At 33.2% G+C, this 24,679-nt stretch overlaps 4 protein-coding genes and 1 long non-coding RNA gene across 8 annotated transcripts; 2 read left to right on the top strand and 3 right to left on the bottom strand.

The window, feature by feature from the left end:
• Positions 1-1,077: 1,077 nt before the first annotated feature.
• LOC110668746 (protein FATTY ACID EXPORT 3, chloroplastic) lies at positions 1,078-5,221 on the top strand. Of its 3 annotated transcripts, none has more exons than XM_021830107.2 (7): positions 1,078-1,515; positions 1,896-2,292; positions 2,581-2,751; positions 3,554-3,600; positions 3,709-3,746; positions 4,237-4,341; positions 4,761-5,221. In XM_021830107.2, exons 1-6 carry the CDS (start codon positions 1,267-1,269, stop codon positions 4,325-4,327), a joined length of 993 nt encoding a protein of 330 aa, XP_021685799.2. In that variant the 5' UTR covers positions 1,078-1,266; the 3' UTR covers positions 4,328-4,341; positions 4,761-5,221. The 3 variants fall into 3 exon arrangements, with proteins under 3 accessions (XP_021685799.2, XP_021685800.2, XP_021685801.2); XM_021830108.2 differs by having other exon boundaries at positions 4,795-5,221; XM_021830109.2 differs by having other exon boundaries at positions 1,110-1,515; positions 1,899-2,292.
• Positions 5,222-6,916: 1,695 nt separating this feature from the next.
• On the bottom strand, positions 6,917-13,942 carry LOC110668715 (vacuolar-sorting receptor 1). The gene is made up of 12 exons (XM_021830040.2): positions 13,251-13,942; positions 11,387-12,079; positions 10,599-10,687; positions 10,428-10,497; positions 10,258-10,341; positions 9,882-9,958; positions 9,702-9,783; positions 9,135-9,217; positions 8,980-9,046; positions 8,334-8,462; positions 7,596-7,702; positions 6,917-7,229 (listed from the first exon to the last, which is right to left on the bottom strand). The coding sequence occupies exons 1-12, from the start codon at positions 13,543-13,545 to the stop codon at positions 7,128-7,130; spliced, it is 1,878 nt and encodes a 625-aa protein (XP_021685732.2). The 5' UTR covers positions 13,546-13,942; the 3' UTR covers positions 6,917-7,127.
• A 1,554-nt stretch (positions 13,943-15,496) lies between these two features.
• Positions 15,497-16,458, bottom strand: LOC110668719 (uncharacterized). Its single transcript, XR_002497576.2, has 2 exons — positions 16,161-16,458; positions 15,497-16,032 (listed from the first exon to the last, which is right to left on the bottom strand). It is a non-coding gene; the product is annotated as an uncharacterized LOC110668719 (long non-coding RNA).
• A 1,400-nt stretch (positions 16,459-17,858) lies between these two features.
• On the bottom strand, positions 17,859-22,436 carry LOC110668716 (uncharacterized). 2 transcript variants are annotated; one of them, XM_021830042.2, is made up of 6 exons: positions 21,886-22,261; positions 19,985-20,918; positions 19,642-19,737; positions 19,357-19,493; positions 18,049-18,206; positions 17,859-17,965 (listed from the first exon to the last, which is right to left on the bottom strand). In XM_021830042.2, exons 1-5 carry the CDS (start codon positions 22,137-22,139, stop codon positions 18,074-18,076), a joined length of 1,554 nt encoding a protein of 517 aa, XP_021685734.2. In that variant the 5' UTR covers positions 22,140-22,261; the 3' UTR covers positions 17,859-17,965; positions 18,049-18,073. The 2 variants fall into 2 exon arrangements, with proteins under 2 accessions (XP_021685734.2, XP_021685733.2); XM_021830041.2 differs by having other exon boundaries at positions 17,859-18,206; positions 21,886-22,436.
• A 156-nt stretch (positions 22,437-22,592) lies between these two features.
• LOC110668717 (uncharacterized) lies at positions 22,593-23,663 on the top strand. The gene is made up of 2 exons (XM_021830043.2): positions 22,593-22,962; positions 23,061-23,663. The coding sequence occupies exons 1-2, from the start codon at positions 22,798-22,800 to the stop codon at positions 23,571-23,573; spliced, it is 678 nt and encodes a 225-aa protein (XP_021685735.2). The 5' UTR covers positions 22,593-22,797; the 3' UTR covers positions 23,574-23,663.
• The last annotated feature ends 1,016 nt before the right edge of the window (positions 23,664-24,679 follow it).

The raw sequence follows: 24,679 nt of genomic DNA on the forward strand, positions 1-24,679 counted from the left end.
CAAGCTCAACCCTCTCCCACCAAGAAGCAGTAGTTTCTAGACCCATATACCATTAACCTACATAGTTGTAGCAACCTATTTTTATGTTCAAACCCAGACATCTGCATGTCTCCCTTGACAACTAAGCTTCAAGATTGGCTTCTCAAAACCTAAAACTATGAACAAACAAACTCATAGTGGGGAGGGTATCCAAATCTAGGCCGGAGAGGAGAGTCTTCCCTTGCCCTTAAAGCCAATTGAAACACTAAATAAATTTGACTAAATTGAGAGAATTGAAGGACAAAAACCATGAAAAATTGAGAGAAAATTTTCTCTCTAGAGAACTAGAGGGAGAAAAAAATTGCTACATTAACCCTTTGTTTGAGAAGGAGTTTTTTTAAAGTAATTGAAGTTTTTCAAGGTTTAAAAACCTTAAACTTTTCTTTAGGATGATAAATTTTTTTTTAAAGTATAGTTTTTAGAAGTTTTTAAAAACCTCCAAAAATCTTCATTTTCCAACCCACCAATTTGGTGGGTTAAGGAGGTTTTCTCTTTAAAATTTTCAAATACTTTAAAAAACTCTCATTCATTCCAAATACTAAAAAATTATAAATATCTGAAAATTATGAAAAACTTTACTTTATAAAATCTTACTATACTCTACTTTCTCCAAAACGGAGAGTAAGTAGAGTGACCTTAAAAAGAGTATTAATGCTTATAAATATCTGAAAATTATGAAAAACTTTACTTTATAAAATCTTACTATACTCTACTTTCTCCAAAACAGAGAGTAAGTAGAGTGACCTTAAAAAGAGTATTAATGCTTATAATAATATATATTTGAAAGGAAATAATTATATATATATATATAGAATAAAGCCGTATTTAAATATTTTCTTTTAGATTGAATTCCAAAATGAACGATAAAATTGGATGGACATGAAATTAATTGAACTTTCAAGTCTCAAATTTTACTAGTGATTTATTAGAAGTCAAATAAGGTTTGATTTGATACGTATAGCGAACCAACACCATCAATAAGGATTCAGTGGGCTCCCAAGCTTACGTGTCAACAAAGCATTACAAGGTTCCTCTCCTCCTCTACTCCACTTCCCAGGCAAGCGGAAAAGCCAAAGAGTTAGCCGTGCGCACATTACCCATCCGGCGCCATTTAGCAGAACCTATGGCATTTTAATAAACTGAAGCCCTAAACTCTCTCCTCTCGTGAACTTCGCTTCTTTTCTCTCTTTCTCACTTATTGGCTTTCTCTGTGGAAGAAGAAACAGAATGACTGTTGCAGTGGAATTGTTAGCTATTCGAAACCCTAACTATTTGCGGTTAAAGAGGGCTTCTTTATCTTCTACTAAGGCCTTGGGTGGTCCTTCACCTTTGGTTAAATCGAGGGGTTACAAAGTCTCGATTGAGGCTCCTGCAGTTTTTACTTATAAAGGTCTTCGGATTGGCTTTCCTTCTCTGGAGCGAAGGAATTCGTGGAGCCGACCGATTGTTGCATTTGCTGCCTCCCACGAAGAATCGGTATTCTCAAACTTCCGTTATTTGCTTATATGTATACTTTTTTGTGCGTGAAATTACATTAGCCCTTTTGAAATTTCAGGGAGTTCATCAAATTGTTTTGGGGGAAAAGGGTATTGTTTTGACTTTGGACTGAAATTGTGTGGAAGCAACAGTATTGCATAATGAACTTGTGTATCGGCGCAAAATTGATTTTACTCGATTAAACGTGCGAGCCCCTTGGGTTCCTTTGGACCCAAAATATTAAAATTAAATTGTGGTGCAACCAGCTTGTTACTCAACTCTTATGAATAAGCATTTTTAGCTAGAATTTACGTTATTTTCCCCATAATTTTTCTATTGTTTTGTTAAAGTATTTTTTGTGTTTTGAATTAAATTTTTAGAAGCATTCAGAAATTGAAGTGGAGAAGGAAAACAATGGTGTTGAATTGGGGGCTGAAGAATCACAAGAAGCTTGGAAAGAGACTCTGGCTTCTTTCAAAGAACAAGCCTTGAAGGTGCAAAGTGTCTCGCAAGAAGCATACGAGGTATACTCCAAGAAAGCAATGGTCATTTTGAAAGAAACATCGGAGCAGTTAAAAATTCAAGCAGACAAGGCTAAAAGTGATCTGGCTGTGTTAGCAAAGGAGGTGAGTGAGGACGGTAAAGAATTTCTCTCAGTAGCTGCTGAGAATTCTCCTGAACCAGTGAAGGAGGTTGTGGAAACGTTGGCTTCCGCAACTGATGATCTGGCTGATGATTTTTCTCAAATTCGTGACTTCCATGTTGGAATACCTTATGGTATGAAGAACATATTCTAATATCTACTTATACTGGGCTTGCTAATTTATGATTACTCGTTTGTGAGGAATTGGAAGTCATTAGACGTTCTATATATCTGATGTAGATGTGGAATGGCCTGGGCTAGCAGACCGAGTCCCATCTGGTTGAGTCTTACGGCCATATCCAATCTCTTCTGTGGAGATGCTGCTCTAAGTCTAACTTTAAAATGAAAAATATAGGGATCTTTGATTTGTTTTCCCCTCAAATTAATTCAGTATTTTTCATGGCGTTCTTTTCGCTCTGCAGGTTTCTTTCTTTCCGTTGGTGGCTTCCTTTCCTTTATGTTGACGGGCAGCATTTCTGCTGTTAGGTTTGGTATCATTCTTGGTGGTGCTCTTTTGGCTTTAAGTGTATTGAGTTTAAAATCATACAAAAAAGAAGTGCAACCACCTACTTCAATCTTGAAAGGAGAGGCAGGTTAGAAAATGGCTTGTTTCTATTTTAAGACATGAAGGAGAAAACATTTGGGCTATTATTTGCGTTTTTGATGACTGATGACTGGCTTCTAAACTGTTTCTGCTTGGATAGACTAGTTTTGTTTGATCATCTGTCATATATTTTGTGATAGGTTTTTGAATGCCTTGCATTTGCCATTTGATTATACATGTCTTAAGTTAAAAGGTGGTTAATGTTATTAACATGTTCTGTCAGTAGAAAAAAATGCCTGAAGCGCCAATGAAAATTCTGACTAATGCTTAGAATGGCCCTAAAAATAGAATTAGATGTTTATATCCCTTCACAGCTTCGCAATACAGGATGTCCAGCATTAAGTCATGAATTTAAAAGGATGCAATGTGTTTATGCATAGCTGTAGTAATTGTCTAATAATTAGGTTTTTCTATGTAGGTTTTTAGGTCTTTTGTGTATTTATTTACATTACGAATCTCTTACAAGTTTCTGGTGTTATGGAGGTAGGGCAACTATATTTGTCTCTTTTGTGATTATCTGCTTCCCTTGGAACTCCTTTTCGCACATGGAAGAATAGCTATTATTTAGGATCATTACATGATTACCAGAGTATGTGTATTATCATCTACAGTTAGGTAATTTTACGCTTGGATCTGAGACTGATTATCATGTTTTCTAGTTTGAACTAAAATTAAGCTTGGCTTGGTATTATATTTTTATTTGTTTCAGTGATCTCTGTATCTCATTTATTTTTATTTCTTTTATTATAGATTTGACTAAAAGTTCTGTTACTGTTTTCTTTTGTCTACAGGAATAACGGCTATAATCTTTCTTAGGGAGTTACTGTTGCTGTCTCGGGTAAGATTTCTTCATAATTAATTCTATTATTTGTTTCCTTTGGTACTTGATATATTTGTGGCACAGTAGTTTCTTTTAACCTCTGTTTCTTTCTTTCCTTCTTGGCAGAAAGCTTCTTTTTTGACCTTATTCTCAACCGTCATCAGGTTCATAATGTTCTCATGTTTCTTAACTTTTGTATTCTTGTATTCAATTTACTACCTTCAAACAGCGAAGCTCTTGTTTGGTGTTTGGATTGCTGATGGAAAGTGTGGCTTATAGAAGTAGGATGAAGTATGAATTAAAAATAGCTATACCTTGTCTGGTTATAGGGTTTGACGAGGACTTAAGGTGCAGGAGGTTTTAGATCAGGGTTGTAAGAGGAAGATGATCTAGAATTTGCACTCATCGGGCATCCAACATAAAGTTGGGGTTGCAGAAATTGTTTTTGTGATGGATTTTTTGTTCTCTAATAAATAGAACTCATTCATATTTATTCAATTTTGTGATCAATAAATTTTGACTTATTCAGTGTGCATGCGTGTGTTTGTGTATGTTTGCCAAATAGAATCATAATGTTATTGCAATTACATGTTCACAATGGCTTGTTTTAAAATATGTTAGTTTGGGTATCTGATACCTAGCTTTCCTTTGCAGTGGTGCAGTGGTTGCATTCTTTCTATATAGAATAATAGTGAATGGTAAGCTGAACAAAGGATCAGACATGGGACAAGGGGCTGAAAATTGATGCATTTGTTCCAGGTTAGTTGGATTCACATGTACACATACGTGTAAATAGACTTGGGTGCAGTTCGGTTCTGTCTTGGTTTTGTTTCATCTAATTTGATCAAATTTAATGAACAATTTAAAAAAAAAAAAAGAAAAAAGGTGAAAAATCCGGCTTTGATGTGACCTGATTTAATTCAAGACAGTTTCAGTCAAGTCTGGGTTTGTTTGGTTTCAGTCCAAACCTGGACTGGGCCCTATGTATATAAACACTGTAATCTTTCGTCACAAAACACCACAAAAATAACAATAAAGAAAAAGAATAGGAAAAGGGAAGAGAACAACACTTCCTCCTTTTCCTGTATGAAAAGGTAAGAATTGCTCAACTAGCTGTAAATAACAGGCTCTGAACAAAACAATATCATAAATTGGTATTCTATGTTTCCCTATTTCAGCGCAGTCGAATTGACATCTCTGTTCTCCCTCCAGATGAAAGGCTAGAAGATTATGGTAGCTTTGAAGAACAGTGTGAGAATATAGAGTGGTTTTGGAGCATTAGAATATGGAAAGGTTGTTTGTGTATTGGGACGTGGAAAAAGAGTTAGAATAATGTGATGGATATTTCCAGAAATGTGGGCCTAAAATTGATGATGTTTTTGCATTTATATACTGTAGGTGTTCATTTCTTCGAAGGTTGCTTAATCCAGTTTTTGGCTGTTAATTACTAGGAAGTAAATGCAGAAACTCCTTGCTCCACAAGGCCAATAGTTTTCTAATAATTATTATTGTTATTTTCATTACTGTTGTAATAGTTGTTACTAAACCGGATTAAATTTCGGTTTCAAAGTTGCCAACACAATAAAGTATTAAATCTGATTTAGAATTTGCTATAATAATGGTGGATTTTTCATTTTTATAGTGTTCTTTGAGAGGAATTAATACAAAATTATTTTTCGAAGGGTCTGATGGTTACGTTGAAATGGGCAATGCACTAAAAAATAGTGCATCGGTTACTTAAAAAATAAAAAGTATTAACTCCTTGAACTTTGTGCTATGGAATTGATAGTTTTGTAAGTGAAGGTGAACGTATACCTGAAGGCTATTATGTTCGTTGGAAGCTTTTGATTAAGTTTTGAATGGGATTATGGAGAGTAATACGGTCATTGCTGTGTGTCTAGTTGAGTTTAGTCGGTATTGACCATGTAACCGCTGAAATGTTCAATTGAAACTGATCAAATATAGGATGTGGTAAATAGAGGGCCATGCAGCGATTGCTCAATGTGTACCAGTTTGGGAGTCCAACTTGATTCAAGTATCCTTTGAAATCATAGCAGTACGATGAGATTAGGTATCTTCAATAATAACGATGTTTAGTTTCTTATTATAAGATAATCAAAATTATTTTTTTTCACTAATTTTATATTATATTATACTAGCCGAAATCCATACAACGAACCAGATAGTCTGCTTTGGCAGAGGACTTTGCATAATTGAGATCTCACATCTAATGAACCAAATGGAAAGAATGAAAAGTTTTTAAAATATTTAATTAAATATTATAAATAGAAAAAGGACACTAAGAGAATAAAAACCATGAATTTTAGAAAAAGGACATCGGTAAATGATAATAAATCCATCTCTATAAGCTGATTTAATCAAAGAGCACCCAAAGCTAAAGATTTAATTGCAACTCTCTTTACAGTCCAATTCCAATATAAATACCAAGCAAAAAATAAACTGAATAACCTTTCCCATCAGCTAACGGTAGGTTTTGCCCCAGCCATTTACCAGGGGAGCAGACAATAACTAAGAGATTTGCATCTAATTGCACCAAAAGGAAAGGACGAACAGTCTCTAAAATATCTAATTAAATATTAAAAATAGAAAAAACAAAAAAAAACCCCCTCGGCCACGCAGGGCACATAACCTTCTCTTAGCAGCGAAAGGATTCCTGCCTCTTTCTGAGAGACGATAAGAATGTACAGTTAACATGCCGCCAGATGGGAGGCAATGACAAACAAAAAAAAAAAATTGTGGACGGCATCGTTTTTAATTTGGAGTGCGTGCAAAAACATATAGGACAAGGGATAAAAAAAAAAAAAACCAAGTGGACCACCAAGCAAAGAGTGAAACCAAAAAATGTCAAGGAACAAAAACACGTGGCAAAGGATCGATGTATAATTGTAAATTCTCCAAATCAATTGCTAATTTCTTGTTCATTGAGAAGTTAGTTATATTAATTAATATAAAATAAATAATGAATATTAATCAAGACATTTTCTCACTGTGAGTCAAATTCCAACAATTAAATTTGAATATTAACATCTAATTTTCAAGTAATTTCATTTTTTATCATTAAAATAAAAAAAAATTTAATTATGAATCAATTTAATATTAATATAAAAATAAAGATTATAAAAGATTTTTGAACATAGCTTATAATTTATTGTTACATAATTAATTACAATAAAATCAATTACATATATTAATCATTATAACTAATGTGGAGAATCTGACTCAAAACCAAGCAATGCAGAAGCTAAGCACAGCCAGAACCAGTGGGGGTATGTAAAAGTAAAGCAGCATGAAACGATGTTACATGGCACCAAAATTGAACTGAAAAGCTGCGCAAATCCTGAACCATTATTCTGGTTTACATCAGATGGGAAATTTACAGTGGTCCTGGAATTATGCGTGCCACTTATATATAACTTAAATTTACATACAAGTGTGACAGGCTACATGATAAAAACTACCATGTAATCGCTGATTAAATAAGCTACTAAAGCACCTCAGAATTTGAACATTGTTATCTTCTTCCATCAGATGTCGCTGCCGGGAGCATGGTGTACAGGAATATCTCCTTGATTATCCAAGGGCATGTATTGCGCCATGATAGCCCGTATCTCTGAATCCATGTATCCCTGGAAAACAGTTTCATAATAAATGAAATTCAGTACTGTTGCTATATTTAAGGTATGCATGTCTACTTATAAATTTAAAATATTAATTCAATTTATCTGAAACTGGGGAAAAGAATCCTCAAAAATCGATTCAATGCCACCCCAAATCTAATTCACAACAACAATCACATGCTTGATAGATTCTCACCGTCAACTACCCCAGAGTATGGTCCAATTTTTCCCACCCACCCCAAAAGGAAGCGGAACAAAGGAGTGGGACTCTTTCATCATTTCATGCCATTGAGTTGATCATAACGTTGACAGTTGGAAAATTATGATGCCAAATAATTAGAATTTTTTTTAAAAAGGATGTAATATGCATCATACCCGGATTCTGTACTTGTAGATAGCATATCCAGCAACTCCAGCAGCAGCCAAGCCAAGAATAATAATCCAAACAAAGCTCCAACCGACTTCTGTGTTGGCATCTTTACCTGAATTATTACAATAAAGATTCAGTGTGGCACACAAAAGAGAAACAACTTTTTATTAGCAATAACCAAGTAACATCAAAGATCAAAACAGACCAGTAAAAAAGGACTCCTAACTCCAACGTAACATAAAATTAGAACATTTAGATGGGTTCTATCCAAGATAACCATATTGTCAAATGGCATATCCATTAGCAGCATATTATAAAAGGCGTCAGGTGTGAGGAACACTTCTAGTAAAAATTTTCCAATAAAAACTAAATGAGTATGCTTAATTAATAGAGGAGATCTATCTTCATCAAGAATGAAAAAAGAAGTAGTATTCAGAAGATAAGGAAAGAAGCATAGACAACAGAAAACGAAATCAAAACATAAAATAATGCAATTGTATACTCTAATAACCATGCACTTACATCCAAAGCAACCAAATATAATAAGAAAAATTTCTGCCATAGTTTGAAGTTAGAATCACACGATCCACAAAGGAGGTGCAAAATACACGATATTAGTGAGCACATGTCCAGCAGATTTTTAGTTGCACAAGTAACAAGAATGATTAATTTCTATTGGTTGCCAAGAGTTTTCCAGAATGATTTATAAACAAGAGTAATGAAATTGCACTGAGAATACTCACTTATGCATATGTCATGTTCTCGCATGTACAATAAACCACTACCACAGCTGCACTCATAACTGCCCCATATATTCTTGCATTTGCATTCTGGACATTGGCAGGCTGTCTTCTCTTTGCATTCATCCACATCTGAAACACAGCCACAAGTTGAAAGATTTGAAGTCAATCAGTATATAGTCCCATAGGCAAGTGTCTTATTATCTATGTCATTTCACCAAAATTTACACGTGATATTTAAGTACCAGTGTCCTGCTCCCAGATAACTGAGAACCTATTTGTGCTATTTAAAAATATCAAGAAAATTTAAAATATGCAAAAGAAGGCTATACTTCCTCAAAGCATTTTTTTTATTATTTTTTTTAAGTTTGTCAAGAAATTTAGTGATATGAATATTGAATAGGCCAAACAGGTGGATCCAAGAAGAAACCAAGTGCGTGTGTATGAAACATGCTTTCATAAACTTGAAATGGGAATTTTGTTACTGTTCTAGTACTTGTACCAAAAAATGTGTTATCACTGGATTGGTGCAGAAACTCTCACACCAAATAGTATTATGTGTATAATTTGGATTGGTGCAGAAACTCTCACACCAAATAGTATGATGGTTATAACAGCAAGTTTAGAAACCAAGTGGAGAAAAGAGTACCCTCGCAGGAGTTGACCCCATCACCCTTGAATCCTGGAGGACACTTGCAACCTTGTGAATGATCCTCCTAAAAAAATGAGAGGAACTATTAAATGATCCTTCTAAGTGAGCGAGGGATGTAAAGTAGTACATCATATTCAAGCTGGACCACTTACAACACAAGCAGAAAAAGTCCTGCCATCTTGGGCTTTCTTCCAGCATCCACCATTGTTAATTTCACAACGTAAAGAATCTGAAGCTGTTGAATCAAACAAGCAAACATTATATGTATGGAAATGAAACACATATGATTCTCAGGTGTACGTGTGATTATAAAAGCTTGAAAATTTTGAATAACATATATAGCAAACCCATGTACTCAAAAGAGTTGTGTGTGAATGTTCTATCAAGTTCTATCTTAAGAATTCCATAACCCAGTGGCTAAAGCCAGTAGTTTCCTATGTCTTTAGAAAGAAAGAAAGGAAAAGAAATTCATCATATGATGGAAGTTTTTCAGCTAAGCTTGTATTCATAAAAGGACTCGAGTATTTAACTTCCAAAACATATAGATAAAACCTTAAAATCTGCAGTGAAAACACCCATAGCACCCCACACTTTCGATAAAGGGCACAGCATGTACTAAAGGCCCTTTTGCCATGTCACTCCTTGCAGGTTATGTGATTTGAAGGTTCCATGCACTTCTAAGTCAAATTTTAAGTTTTAACTGCATTAAAAGCATTTACCTTCACAACGGGTATAACCATCACCAACAAACTTCATTCCACGTACCACAGGGCATTCACATACTCTTCCCCGAAAAGTATCCTACAACACAGAAGGCCCAAACCAAAAAATAAAAAAAAAGGTGGTATTAACAAATCCCCCGAGCATAATAAATGCCAGTGTTTGAGATATCTATATACCTTGCATGCAGTAAGGTTAGCAGCATTGTCCTGCCAGCACCCACCATTGTTCTCCAAACACTCATTGGTTTCTATGTCTGCAAATAATCATTCAAAATGAAACAATTAAAACCATTTGTACAAAAATCTCCATCCCACAAATCAGCTGTTACATTTTATGTCTGCTCTACAAATTAGTTGACCTAAAACATTCCAAATAGGAAGGCAACTGTTAAAGGGATACACGGCAATGTAATACTTCTGATGTGTTGGAAGAAAATGGGAGAATCCTTTGCCACACTGAAATAGCACAGGTATCAACTGCCAACTCCTTGCATTTATAAACATATTACAAAATTAAACTCAATTGTAAGATCAAAGTCCAAGAGATAATAACCTCCACTTAAACATATGGCTGGCTCTGTGGTCTCTTTGAAACCTGCACAAATAGCCTTAAGAACTGGCCCTCTATCCAAGTTACCTGAAACCAGCAACAAGGACAGATCACAATTGCAAATTCATGCAATTAAATAGATAACTAGAACAGCTTATATATCTGCTTCAAACCTCTATACTGTCTGTTGTTAACGACAAGAGTTGGTAGTATAGTCACATCACCACGAGAGCCTTTCCCAATCTGAAGTCAGAATCATTAAGCCCAAATATACAAAGATTAAAACAGTACCCAAAAGAATCAAACTTATCTTCACAAAGAAAGACAGATCTTCTAAGTGTAACCTGGGCATCTTGTTCAGCTTTTAGAACTGGGTTTTCCACATCTGCCTCAGTGTCACCTATACACTTGTCTATCTTCTTGAGGTCAACACCTAATGTAAAATGAGAAAAACAAATATTACATTCTAATTCAGAAGCTTGCGTGGTCGTAGTATGCATCATAAGTCAATAATTCAGTAATAAATCAAATAACTGCACTTTTCTTATCAAGTACAACATGCAACCAGGCATTGGATAAAATAGAAAATCATGCAATTTTTAGCACAAATAAGAATAAGGAAAATTTGTCATCTATCAGCAAGGACAAAAAGTTGAAATAATTAGTAATGAGAAATAAATAACATCAACAAAGTATGAAAATTATAGCAGTATCATGCATCATGCATGGCCCTCTGGTGTCAGTAAACTTTAAAAAGTTCAATCAAATATTCAGAACAGATAAGCTCATGGTGAGATCTCAAAGGTTATTCAGCATCACCATTGCACAAGAGTCTGAAAATCTAACTAAAATGCTACAAAACAACAACAACAACAACAACAACAACAACAACAACAACAACAACAACAATAATAATAATAATAATAATAATAATCAGTAACAGATATTGAAAAAGTCATAGAAAATCTTTGGGAAAAATGACATAGAGCCCGCCGTGCCCCCTCACCCCAAAAAAACAAAAAAAAAAAAATCTCCTCCCCTCCTTTCCCACATAAAAGAAAAAAAAAGTATTTTCACAACAATTACTAAATGATACATTAACATCCACTAAATGATGGGACCAATGACCTACCAAGAGATTGGATGACTTTATCTGCACATTCTTTAGTGTATTTCTTGTCTTTCATTGGACAACGGATTGCAAAGTCAGTGACATAATCCCACCAAAGCCATGGCTTTCCACTCTCATTGGCCACTTTAAAAAAGCAAGCTTGACGCAGATTTTGAACCACGACATCTTTTCCATCATATCCTATACTAAAGTCCTGCTCAGGATCTGGAGCACAGTACCTACCGTGGTTTATGCACTGGGATTTGCATTGTTTGCTCAGAATGAATGCTTCTGGGCAATACCATGTTATGTAGTGTGGGGTGAATTGAGTGTAACCCTTCTGTTCAAGTATCTGAGCTGCACCTTTGAAATTCCTAATAAACTCCATCTGGCTGTCACACTTTGGTCCACACTCATCATTGCTATTTGTCCAGAACTCATATTCAACACGTTCATCAGGATGTGGAAGAGCCTCTGTCCAATCAAGATTTATGTTAACCATCTCCCCAGCAGACAAAGCCTTCTTGATACTGTCTCCCAAGGACATACTGATAAGGGCTGATGGAATGTTGATCTTTTGCAGATAATCAGCATCTGCATTTTCTTCTTCAGGGCTGTCCATTGTAATCAATGGTTCATCCTTGTCATCTGAAACCAGAATAGCAGCTGCTCCACCATTCTGTGCATTCCAGGCCTTCAGGGTGAAGTAACAATCTACAAAGACAGATATTTCAGAAATATGAGAAGATACATTTAAAAGCAGCCAATAACAATTTAATTAATTCCAGGGATGCCCTCATCCAAATAAATAGCTGGTGCCCTGGAATATCAACTACAGCAGACCGCCCAGAGTCCATGCAATGATGAAAGGTCATACAATTGTGTCATGTTTGATATGTTGCAGTGTAATCAAAGAGAAAGAAATGAGGTGTACAATAGGATGAGCCATTCCATTCCTATGTTAATGTAGTAGAACTGGTTATATTTAAACCGATCAATGAAAACATTAAATGGAAGTTGAATTTTACTTAAATCACTAGAACATGATAATTTTGCATCTATTAGTGAAAACAAGAACAGAGTGAAATAAGAATAACACAAAAGAGGTGAATTGACATTTAGCATCTCGTTGAGAGAACAATCGGCTCTCTGTCTTTTTTTCTCCTCCTAATTGATGATGTCAAAACATTTTTAATGCATTTTTCTTTGTTAACATTTTTCATAATATCTTAAGAAAATTTTCTTTGCAATATAACCAATAATGTCAGCCTTACAGATTTGCCACCGTTACAACTATTAACATAATGGGTATTACAACTATCTTAAGTTCATTTCACACATTTATTACAACCATAATTTCATCAAAATCACTTTGCAACTTTCATTATATCATGTATACTTAAGGTACTTTGAACCTCAATTGAGGTAAAAATTTCACATTTAGGAAGAGAATATCAAGGCAGTAAATTTCATGAACAGAACACCAAAATGAGGGAAAAATCAGTACTCAAATTTAAAGTAGAAGAATATTTAGCTAAATACTTCCTTCCTCTTAGAATTGAAAAATTAAGACAATTTTCTAGAAAATTTCTTAGAAGAGATTTGAGGGTCTAGCAGTCAACTGAATGGCCGCATAATTAAACACTAACTTATAACATGTCATATATGGCCTAATTACACTACCGCTGAAAATCAAATAAATCAGAGCAAATTAACTTATGAGCGCAGATAACATAGAACTACAAAATCCCAAAAAAGGCTATACAAAAGAATCACACATCTCCTGGGAAAAAAAAAAACAAAAAAAAGAATCACACATCTATCCATATGTAGAAAGATTTAAACTTTTAGCATAACCGTCAAATACGAAATTGGATATGCTCACCTCCTCGATCGGCAAGAAGGAAAGTGGGTAGACCTCCAGGCCTTGATTTGAAGGAGATATCAACCTCATCGAATCCCTTGCACGCCTTCTGATTGGCTTTTGGATAAACAACAGTCCCAACTAAAGTCCCTCCATACTGAGGAACCCCAAAATTCCCAATAGCACATTCATACACCCCCTTCACTGAATCTGGCGAAGTAACTTTCAAGCTGTTCTTCTCTACAACAAACCTACCAAAACAAGACCCACACAACAAAAGCCAAACACAGAGGAAAAAACCTAGCTTTTCCCTCATCCTTGCACTAAGCTAACTCTCTCTTCCGATCAAACGCAACCAATCGAAGGAATAAAAAGGCCTAAGTTAGTTTTAACGCCTCTGCCTCGAAAAACGCGAACAATGAAATAATCAATTGGTATAAATATTAACGGAATCTTAAAGATTAAGAAATGAGAAAAAGACAAAGGTGAAAGCGTCAAATTCAATGAAACGAGCTCTTCTAAATAGATAAAAGCTCGATAATTCAAAAACCCAGATAGGAAATACGAAAACTTTGATCAGGGGAAAATCTTTTATTGGGGTCAAAGTTTCTGGGTCTTGCGCTGAATTCTCAACAGAGAATCACTTTAGAGGGCTTTTTCTTATTAGTTCTACAAACTACAAAGCATTGGCTTCTTTCGTGGAGTATGTAGTTAACGACCTGTCTCCTAGTGGTTGATAATTAATAATTAATTAACAGTCCTTTCTGGCGGATCGAGAGATAACACATAACACTAAGGATTTTTGATTTCTATGTCAGTAACCATTTGACGGCTCAGATTGCATCAGATGAAAATGTAGGACCCATTATAGCGATATTTCTGCATGGAATCCACGTGCTCTTAAGAGAAGTGATAGTACACGTGGACCTGCGATGGGCTTTCTCATCACGAGGCCCATAAGAACTTGTAGAAAATACAGGCCCATAAAAATTTTTAATATGCTAAAATAACATATATAGTAATCAAAATGCTAAATACATGTTAGCATAGAAAAAACGTTAAAATGGAATATTAAAATCACATGAAGAAAATTTCAAGCTTTAAATAATAAAAAGGGAAAATCACACGATATTTTACCATATTTTCCTTAAAAAAAAAATCCATCATTTTCTTGTCAAGAAAGGGAAAAAAGTTAAGAAAAATAATGAAAGGATTAATGCATGGGATCTACAATTCAATCCAATTGGAAAGAAGTGATAGGAATTAAGATGATCAAATTAAATTTCCCTTCATATAAATAGTCGCTTATTTTAGGCTAAATATAAAAAAAAAGTAAAACTTTTTTATCAATTATCAATTTTAATTAAAATCTTTAATTTTGTTAATTTGATTATAAACATTTTTAATTATTTTCAATTTTAGTAATGAATTTAATTAAAATCTCATTGATTTATAAAAGCGATTCAAATTTTTTTATTTATTATCAATTTTAATTATATTTTTTAATTTTATTAATCAATAAAATATAATAAATGAATAATATATCTAACACTATTATTTTAATTTTTAATTTTTTCCTTTATGCTTGTACTTTTACTTATTTTTTTATTATTTTATTTTAAATTTACTAAAAAAAATAAAATAATAAATTTTTACACATAATATATGAAAAAATAATATATTCAAAATAAATGTAATTATAATTTTTTAAAATACCAAAATTAATTAAATAATTTTTATTAAAAAATAAAAGAATTAGCTAATATTAATAATATATATAAATATTTAAATTATTTTTATTAATAAAATAATTCAATTAAACTAATTATTGATTTTAAAATTAATGTGAAAGTTTAATATTAAATTAATAATTAAAATATTTGGCTAAAGTTTAAAAGCCTAAATAAGAGTAAATTACTATGAGATCTTATAAGTTGTCAAAAATTAAATATTTAGTCTTTATTTTTTTATACACGTTTGCAAAATCAAACTTTCTGGTCCTTTTATAAAAATAAAAGTTAATAAACTTATTTTAACCTTTAAAATTTATATTGTTCTTGTTTTTAATATTTATATTGTACTATGCTAAAACAAATTGACTTGTATATTCTTTGACCAAAAATCCAACAAAATGACTAATTATTTTGATTTACAAAATACAGACCTTTTAATTGGGTTTTAAGAAATAGAACCAAGTAATTAATTTTAATAAAATTACAGGTACCTAATAATAATTTACCCATAAAATAAATGGCGAAACGTCAGGATAAATGAATGAGATGCTGTAAAATGGAACCCAGATAATGAAAGTTCATCTCGAACTCTCTGAGTCATAGAAAAATTCTATTACATACTACATATTGTTCTTTTGCATGCAACGAAAATAGTCTTTGGAATTTTCTTTCCAATTGAAAGAATTTATGGAAATGGAAAACTAAACAAAAGAGCCTGCACCAGCGGGTGATCAAATCTTATAACCTTAGGATCAATGGAAATGGTGGTGGTGGTGGTGATGGTGGTCTCCCATCTCGTCCAATCCGAAGCACCTCAAAAAAGGGTAACAAGCAGCGTATAAGCATCCTCCAATTCCCCTAAATATGGAAGATACAAGGAAGCAAGGACAGCAACAACACGCCAAGAAGGGATCGTCGTATGGGCTATCTCCATGATGGTGATGGTGATGGTGACGACTCATGTTCGTCTCTTGACTAATTCAAAAAAAAAAAAAAAAGCACACTACTCGAAAAACGGAGGAGAAATCAAATCTATCGCCTAAATACCCATTTAAGGATATATTTTCTTCCTGGAATAATCAATTATGCAGAAAATTTTCAGGAAGAAAGAATTCATATATATTAAAGGCGGATTTTAGAACACTAGAGATGAACAATCAATGAGCATAATCTAATAAGGAAGATCGAAGTTTCGAACCTCGTAAATTTGTAGCGAAAACACCTCTCCGTTGACGATGCTCTCTCTGTCGACAAAGATCTTCTGCTTCGATAAGCAAGGATGAGAACTGAATGGTTTTGTAGGGTTTTTGGTTGGAGAATCCAAAACCCAAAATCAAAAATTTCAATTTGTGGGGGAAGATTTGAGTTTTATTGGAAGAAAGGAGATTAGATAGAAATTAAAAAATACATTTTTTTACCATATTTTATAGTGGGGGATCGGTCCCTAGTAACGGGCTTCCCGTGTGTAGCTGTTCCCTAATCGGGTCGCCGGGTTTTTTTTTTCGTTGACCACATTTTTATTTAGTTATTTAATCATTTTGTTTAAAAATACATTAAATATTCACTATATTTTTATTTTCATTTCGTTGACTCTTTAATTTCTTTGATATTTTTTTTATATTTTAAATATTATTGTGAATTTCATTAATCCTTATACTTTGAAGAACAAATTATACAGTTAAATTATTTTGTCCTCAAAGGTAATTTCTATTAGAAAATTTGATTTAAACTAATGAAGAAATTAAAAAATTAAGCTATGTTTATTTCACAAATTTTTTTTATATTTTTTAGGATTTAGATATTAAAAAAATAAATTAATAAAAAATATTTTTTCAATTAAAAGAAAAATCAAGTAATTTTTTAAAAAAATAACATCCTCATTTAAAAAACAGAAAGTTATTTTTATTCTTCAAATTTTAATAATTTTATTAAAATATAAAAATATTATACATATATAATATAAATATATATCATTAATTTAACATTATAATTAAATAATAAAAAATATTTTCATAAAAAATAATTTTTTAAAAAAATATTTTTCATTCTATATAAATTATTTTTTTTGAAATAAATGAAGTCTAAAATTACAAAAAATATAAATACTAATTAATATATTATTTAAAAAATTAAATAATTAATTTAATTAAAATATAAAACTAAATAATAAAATTTTCATTTTTTTATATGAAAGATCGGCTGTATGAGCTGTGCTACATATAACAAATGGACACGGCAAAATTCTATTCTAACAGAATATATATATATATATATATATATATATAAACAATAATTGTATCAATTATTATTTGGTTTTACAATTTGGAGCTTGACATATCAATTTGAATATAATGGCCATTTTATACATTGTGAACATATATTTATTAGCCCCATTTTGTTGAAAATGAGAAGGAACGGTGACTTAACAAACAAGAATGCTAACTAATAATTATAATAATAATCCTTTGTAACATTTTCCTGCTTTTATTTTATGTCATTATTATTTTTTATGCCTTTCTGTTTTTAATTTATTTCCTTTTCTTTTAGCATTTTATTCCAACCACTACATGTATAATCTATTATATTTTATATAAAAGAAATATTATTGTGATGGCTGACCTGATTAAAGACACATAGTTCCACCAAATTACAGAGTTTTGATTATGTCCATTCGAAGGCTGATGGCAAAGGATTGGCTTGTTATCCTAATTGCAATAAAATTATAGTTTAATGGCTAAGTTACAACAAAATTGCAGTTTTGTGACTACAATTAGGGTAAAGCTTCAATGACCATTTGTATAATTTATCAGAGGTTGGCATGTGAGATTTCTTGCTGAAACAATAATGCAAGTAAAATATGTGCACACCTCATAAGTATTGATAAATTCAAGGCATCTACCATGAGAATCAAAGGACACATTTATTTGTTTCATTGACTAACAGTTAGCTGTAATCTTCAAGTCGCATCAAACTCTTCTATCTAGCAACCTTCCATCCACAAAGCTTTGTACATAAAACACAAATTGCATATGAAATTTGTAGAAAAATTCCTGAATATGCAACTGTAGCTATAGCAGGGAATTCACCTTTGTGCTGGGCGGTGATATTCATCTACTCTCGCTTATCCTCCTCAAGATCTTCTCCCAGTCCCTTCCTTTCTAGCTTAGTTGCAATATCCACACTGCTTGTTAAAGAGATACCCTCCTCCTCGAAGTCCTCTCCTGTCTCCTCCAAATATGCATATCTACAAGCACACAACAAATTAATAGCAGCACATTATTTGATTTTTTTGTATTTTTCTTGGTTCCACCATAGGAAGAACACAAATAGTGTATGATTATCACCATTTGATCACAGCGATTATCTACCCCAAAATGGAAAATGAACAGCAGATATTTGGCCTCAGAAAATAATATAGAGGAATTCTACTACGGTTAATTTGATTGACAGTTCTTTTGCTTAATACTATATTATTTTCAAGAAACAGTATACCATCCATCACTACTTCTAGATAAGTCATGTTCTCTAAAACCTACCTCACAAACTTAGATAATAATTCCATCCTAATATGGCGACTCAAACAACAATGTTGACAATCCAATTATGTTTTCATGTTCTATCCAGATAGATGAAAGCCATATGCCTTCTATTTACTGTAAAAAGCAGAAATTTGCTTTTGTATGACTATAACTGCATAATTGACAGTAATAAAGTGAGAAAGGAAAAATAAAATAACAGAAGGCCAGCTTGTGAGAAGCATGCAAAGATATCACTGTAAATGGAAAACACAACATGTTTCTAGCATCAGCTTGACATTGTGGTTTCATTTTGGAGAAAGTGCAACTCAAATTCGCATGAATATTACTTGTAAGTTCATTAAATAGCATGATTAAAAATTTTGGCCTTCATAGTTCATATGTGAGCATATTTGTCATTTTTTTTTCTTCGACACCAGGAAGTCCATTGGCACTTGAGAAACTTTACAGAGGGCAGGGTCTCTCCCATCCCAATAAATCAATTCTTCCCAACCTGATGGATTTTGAGACTGAGATCCTTAAGTTGGAATCTGAGGTATATTTGTCATTGTTGCTTCTTATAGAGTCCTATACGATTCTCTAAATCCTCTATTAAAGGAGATGGCTTATGCTTCAAATGTTATAAAGGAAATCATTCCATTACAGTTTTTCCCAAAAAAAAAAAAAAAAAAGAAATAGAAGTCACGATATTTGGACAAAGTAGGTAGTGCGATCTCAATTACGGTTTAGAATATCAATAACAATCCAGGCATATCCATTATCATTGAGAAAAGATTTAAGATCTTGTTTGAATCACAAAGAGGCTAAAAAAGTAGAAGCATTAGATGCTAACAGAATAGGTGATGTCAACGCAAGTACCTGGTTGGGTTACGTGAAGGAGCCCAGAGGATACAAATCACCACCAAAAGAGAGTATGCAAGCAGAGTCCAGAAAGCAGGAATGATCCAAGCAACTTGCCATAGCTCACTTAGTGGGTCAGTTGCATTAAAGTAAAGCTATGCAAATATAACCAATAGGAGTATTACTATTTTTTGAAATAGAATATTAATGAAAAATATTCCAATCAATTTCATCTGTCATTGCACATCCAGAAATTGTTAATTCTCAATAAACTAACTGGTGATTGGAATAAGTGAATATCACCTCAAAGCCAATCCAAGCAATGGAAAGCAGAACAGAGACTGCAAGAGAATTGGTAAACTTTCGGTATAGATCTAGTTTAGCTGTGTTTCTCCTCATCTGTACCCACCAAAAAAAAAAACGAGAGAAAGGTTATGGAAAAAGTAAGACCGTTTCAACAGGGAAAGGTTATGGAAAAAGTAAGACCGTTTCAATGTGTAGTGTGAAGATTATTCAATAATAACAAAAGTGTAAACCCACCCACCTACATGCCACATTTGCAAACTTATTTCATTAATCAGACATCACATCAATAAAATAAATACTCCTTTGAAACATTTAGATAATTTTGAAAGAAGATAATTACCTGAAGCTTCTCTAAAGTTTTTGATAGAGATGAGAAGATCCAGACGATAAAGCAGGAATCTAGGAAAGCAACAGGAAGCACTAAAAATAATTCTGTTTTCTTAGACAAGTCATTGATGTTCCCTAGATGTTCAACTAGCTCAAGTGCCTCTGAGGCAATAAAATATATCAGACCAAGAAGAAGTACTCTTGATGTTATACCACCAAGGGTTGGCTTTACTACACCATAACCCATGGAGACAACCAAAAGGAGGAGGCGAGATAAGGTCTTCTTCACAGTCCTAAAGGTGACAGCCCACAGTGTAACACCCATCGGCCTTGATCCAGTTGAATTAAAATTAGCATATTCAAAATACCATACAGCCATTTCACACATTCCAAGTGCAATGACTGCTGTGATGTGGTAGTGCAGCTGTATGACGTCCTTCCAGAATTGAACAAACCTTAAGAACCAGATTAGTCCTAGTGCAAGGTAAGCCAAAGACATGATTCCATAAAATGTCATCAGAGGAGTCATCTTCCCAGGTAAATAACCATTAGGATTCTTCCATACAGTCCTTCCCTTGATCAAGGTTCCCTTAAGTTCTGGATTGCAAAACATGAAATAAAGGTAGTACATTCCAGTAGCATTTATTTCCACAGTTTCAGGTTTCATTATAGCTTCTTCATTTTTTCCCGCAAAGGAGGTTCGAATGCGTTTGGGCCAGTCTTGGTTGTCTTGGTCTTTCTGGATAATTACCTCTCCTAGTGTACAGGACCCAGTCTGAGCAAGAGTAGGGTGACAGCATATCGCATTAGTTTTTAGGAATGCCCCTCCAATCCTTTCTCTGTCTTTCACCTCAAATATGATGGCTTCTACCAATCCAGTGCTCTCCTGCATTTCGTTCTGCTTACTGGCAGCCTCCTTTGTCCTAACAAAGGTGACATCTTCAAACCTGCAATCAATAAATGACAATTTTTTGTCATTTAAAAAGGGAATGGGGCGTAGATGTTAAAATCAAGAGGATTTTACAAGTTAGAATCATTAAAATGAGTCAAAATGTATGTAAAATTGAAATAAAGTAAAATCGAGATAAAATCGTATTTTTAAATAATGAAATCGTATTGAAAAATAACATGATTTCACAAGTTTACGATTCTATAATTTTAGGATTTTATATATATGAAATTTTAAATTTTAAAATATTATCTTTTAATTTATCAAAATATTGTCATTTGTTTATTTTAACATCATTTCTAGATTTTTCTTTTAAGCTTTTAAATATAGTAATAACTAATATTTATGCTACTTCGATTATCACGCATATATATTGTAATTTTTTTTATATTAGTTTTTGAGAAACTTATGTTATATTGTTATTATCATAGATATGATTTAATTTGTATACATTATTCATCGAATGTTTCTATTATTTGTATTTACATTTTTTCAAAGTTGGAAATTTAGAATTATGCTTTCAATAGTAAGTTTGTGTGTGTGTGTGTGTGTGTGTGTGTGTGTGTGTGTGTGTGTGTGTGTGTGTGTGTGTGTTAATTTTTTAAATTATTAAATAATTTTAATTATTCTCGTATTGATAACTTGGTGAAGAAAATATTATATTAAAATTAAAGCATAAATCTTGTGGAACCATACTTATAATTCAAATGTTCTTTAAAAGGAATTCCTATAATTCAAGTGTCATTTATCATCATGATCATAAGTTCACAACTAATTACTAAATCTTACTTTGAGTTTCATTATCCCATACTATCATCAATAACTGGCATTCAAATACTTTATTATCTATTTTATCACAATTTGAAATCGCAACTAACATATTATTAGAACCAATGAACAAATAATATCATGAGAAATTATTAATAATAATAAGCAAAAGGGGAAGAGGGAAAGGAAGAAAATACCTGATGAAGGATTTTCCTTGGAGGGGCTTATCAGAGGAAGAATCAGAGGAATCATGAACCTTAGAAGAGTAGAGGCCTTCACTGCCGCCATGGGAGAAGAAGCCATTGGACCGTGGAATAAACGCTTCGTTTTGGTACTCATGAATCGATGCACTTACCTCTCTGATTGAACAACAAATTGTGCAAAATAACAGTAAGCCTACCAAAAACTTCAGTCTACATCGCCTATAGGACCAGATTTGTCCGTCTTCCATCTCCGATTATTCTATTCTTCTTCTCTCTTTCTTTCTCTGACTCCAGTCTCTTCTTCTATGACGCTAATGGCTGCTAATTGGTAAAAGCTCCAACTTTTTACCTTTTTTTTTTGTTTTTCGGTCACGGGCAACGGCGAAGACAGCAACGCTTGACCAGCAACTACAAGCCTACACGACAAAGATCAATTATCAGGTCCAGTGGACTCCAGGGCCCGTTGCAAAGCCTGATTGCTTATCCAAGTGGGCTGGATGAGCCCGGTCCCAGTTTCACGTTATTAGAAAATTAAAAATCTGAATTATAACTTGGCTCAAGCAAAGTCCACCAATAACTAATTCACAGGACCAAAAAATAAAAAATAAAAAAAGGGGTGTAGCTTTGTTATTGCAGAATGGTGTATATTGGAATGAGTGGATAAACCACTAAAATAGGCTGTTGGCCTTGATGGTCCCTTACACAGATTCCATGATTAGAGTCCTCTCCAATCACGCAAGAGTAAAAGGTATACCTTACATCATGGCCTAAACCTCCACTAACACTCCTTGTATTAGAAGAAACCATTAACCCTCTGCTAAGAACTTTCTACAATTTTACTCTACGTCTTATAAATTATGGGTGACTCCTTCCTTGCAAATCAAACTTCTCTGCCTGAATTAGAAGATGGGTATAATTGTTTATCTGGATACTGTATTGATCCCTTTCAGTCTCTTCCTTATGGTGGGTTACCATGCCTATCTATGGCATAGCTTCAAGAACAAACCCTCTCAAACAACCATTGGAATCAACGCACTGAGGAGGAAAGGTTGGTTTCTTGACATAAAGGAGGTAAACCCATAAGCCAAGAACCTTTATTATTTATTTATTTATTTATCATAGTTAAGCTCTGCTGGTCGATGATAGTTCATTTTCTTTGCCAAAGGCAGGGTGATGATAAGAAGGGTATGTTAGCAGTGCAAAGCTTGAGAAACGCCCAAATGGCAACCATTTTTACTGCTTCAGTAGCCATTCTCATAAACTTATCCGTGGCAGCTTTGACCAACAACACCTACATCTCAAGCCATCTCCTGAGCAATCCATTTTTTGGGTTACAAGTTGGGAGGATCTCTGTTTTAAAGTTCGGCTCAGCTTCATTATTTCTGCTGGTTAGCTTCCTGTGCAGCTCTATGGCACTGGGATTCTTGGTCGAAGCCAATTTCTTGTTAAATATTTTTGATGATTTCTCATCATCACCTACATATGTGCAAACAGTATTTGAACGAGGGTTCTTGCTGTCTCTCATAGGTAACAGAGTCCTCTGCATCACCTTTCCCTTGCTGATATGGCTTTTGGGTCCAGTGCCTGTAGCCTTGTCATCTGTGGCACTTGTCTGGGGGTTGTATGAGCTTGATTTCTATGGCAAGTGTGGGAGAGAAACTTGCATTAATTCCCTTACATGAATATATTGCAGGAAACACTGAAAATGGCTGCTTTTTAGTTTAATGGTCTCATTAGGCGAACCTGAGATTTATTTTCAGGACTTCTTCCCACTCAAATTCTCTGCTGAGTAGATATTCCTGATAGATGGAAAGTGGAAAGAAAAGTTGAACTTTCCACTAAAAGAAACTCAGTTGCGTATACCTAATAAACTTGAAAACTTTTTCATTAAAACTTGGTTCAACGTCTAGTGCATTTAGCTAAAAATTTATTATTTTGTAATGATTTTATATATTATTTAATATTTTATAAAATTTAATCATTTGTCATAAATCAAGCATTTGCTTTTGTAAGAATATCAGCCTTCATTTCAAGAAGCATATTCTCTGGGATGAATGAGATGAAGGCTGAGGGCTTCTGAATATTATTATTGTTAAACAAAAACCTAACGGCTTCCTCTTCTCTCTTTCCTTTTTTTTTTTTTTTCTTCTTCTGTTTTTCAATTTTGTTTTAGGGTTAATGTCCATGTTTTCACAAGTTGGCAACTTTGTGTTATCCACTTCTTTTATTTATTGTTTTTCTTTTCAATTAAAAAAAAACCTTCTAGATAGTTTAATCTGTCTTTTTAGGCATATAGCTTTTTTTTTTTTAATTTTCATTTATGAGATTTATGGAATCTTACTTTATGAAAGTATTGCGTTCTTCCTTTTATAAAAATTACGTCTTCTTTTAATTAATTGGACGATCATCCTTCTCGTCTCGTTCAATTTCCTTCACTTTTACATGATATTAGTTGTGTGCATTGTTGTGCTTTATAGGCTTTTTCCTTAGATCTTCTTTTAATAATAATAATAATAACAATAATAATTATGCTAGTGGCATCAAGGACGTAAATAAATCAACATAAAGCTCAACTTAAATGATCAACTCAGTTCAACTCAATTCAGTTTGTTAAGTTTTTAAGTTAGTTCATTTATAAGTTTGTAATCAACTCTTTGAATATGATCACGAGTTGACTAATTTAATAGTTTCATAAATTAATAATCAGGATTTAGATTTAACTTATTTAAAATTATTCTATAAAGACTGAATATACCAATTAATATCTAAATTTTATTTATAAAAAAAA

This window comes from Hevea brasiliensis, chromosome 3 (assembly GCF_030052815.1).
Source record: "Hevea brasiliensis isolate MT/VB/25A 57/8 chromosome 3, ASM3005281v1, whole genome shotgun sequence".
Classification (NCBI taxonomy): Eukaryota; Viridiplantae; Streptophyta; class Magnoliopsida; order Malpighiales; family Euphorbiaceae; genus Hevea; species Hevea brasiliensis.

Excerpts from the sequence above, each read along its gene's own strand:
- LOC110668746 (XM_021830107.2), top strand. The coding sequence starts at position 1,267 with ATGACTGTTGCAGTGGAATTGTTAGCTATTCGAAACCCTAACTATTTG. Across the intron at positions 3,601-3,708 it reads AGTTACTGTTGCTGTCTCGG|AAAGCTTCTTTTTTGACCTT; the intron begins GTAAGATTTCTT and ends CCTTCTTGGCAG. Across the intron at positions 3,747-4,236 it reads TTATTCTCAACCGTCATCAG|TGGTGCAGTGGTTGCATTCT; the intron begins GTTCATAATGTT and ends TTTCCTTTGCAG.
- LOC110668715 (XM_021830040.2), bottom strand. The coding sequence starts at position 13,545 with ATGAGGGAAAAGCTAGGTTTTTTCCTCTGTGTTTGGCTTTTGTTGTGT. Across the intron at positions 12,080-13,250 it reads CCTTCTTGCCGATCGAGGAG|ATTGTTACTTCACCCTGAAG; the intron begins GTGAGCATATCC and ends CTGTCTTTGTAG. Across the intron at positions 10,342-10,427 it reads TAACAACAGACAGTATAGAG|GTAACTTGGATAGAGGGCCA; the intron begins GTTTGAAGCAGA and ends TGCTGGTTTCAG.
- LOC110668716 (XM_021830041.2), bottom strand. The coding sequence starts at position 22,139 with ATGGAAGACGGACAAATCTGGTCCTATAGGCGATGTAGACTGAAGTTT. Across the intron at positions 20,919-21,885 it reads CAAGGAAAATCCTTCATCAG|GTTTGAAGATGTCACCTTTG; the intron begins GTATTTTCTTCC and ends TATTGATTGCAG. Across the intron at positions 19,738-19,984 it reads AAACTTTAGAGAAGCTTCAG|ATGAGGAGAAACACAGCTAA; the intron begins GTAATTATCTTC and ends TGGTGGGTACAG.
- LOC110668717 (XM_021830043.2), top strand. The coding sequence starts at position 22,798 with ATGGGTATAATTGTTTATCTGGATACTGTATTGATCCCTTTCAGTCTC. Across the intron at positions 22,963-23,060 it reads GGTTTCTTGACATAAAGGAG|GGTGATGATAAGAAGGGTAT; the intron begins GTAAACCCATAA and ends TGCCAAAGGCAG.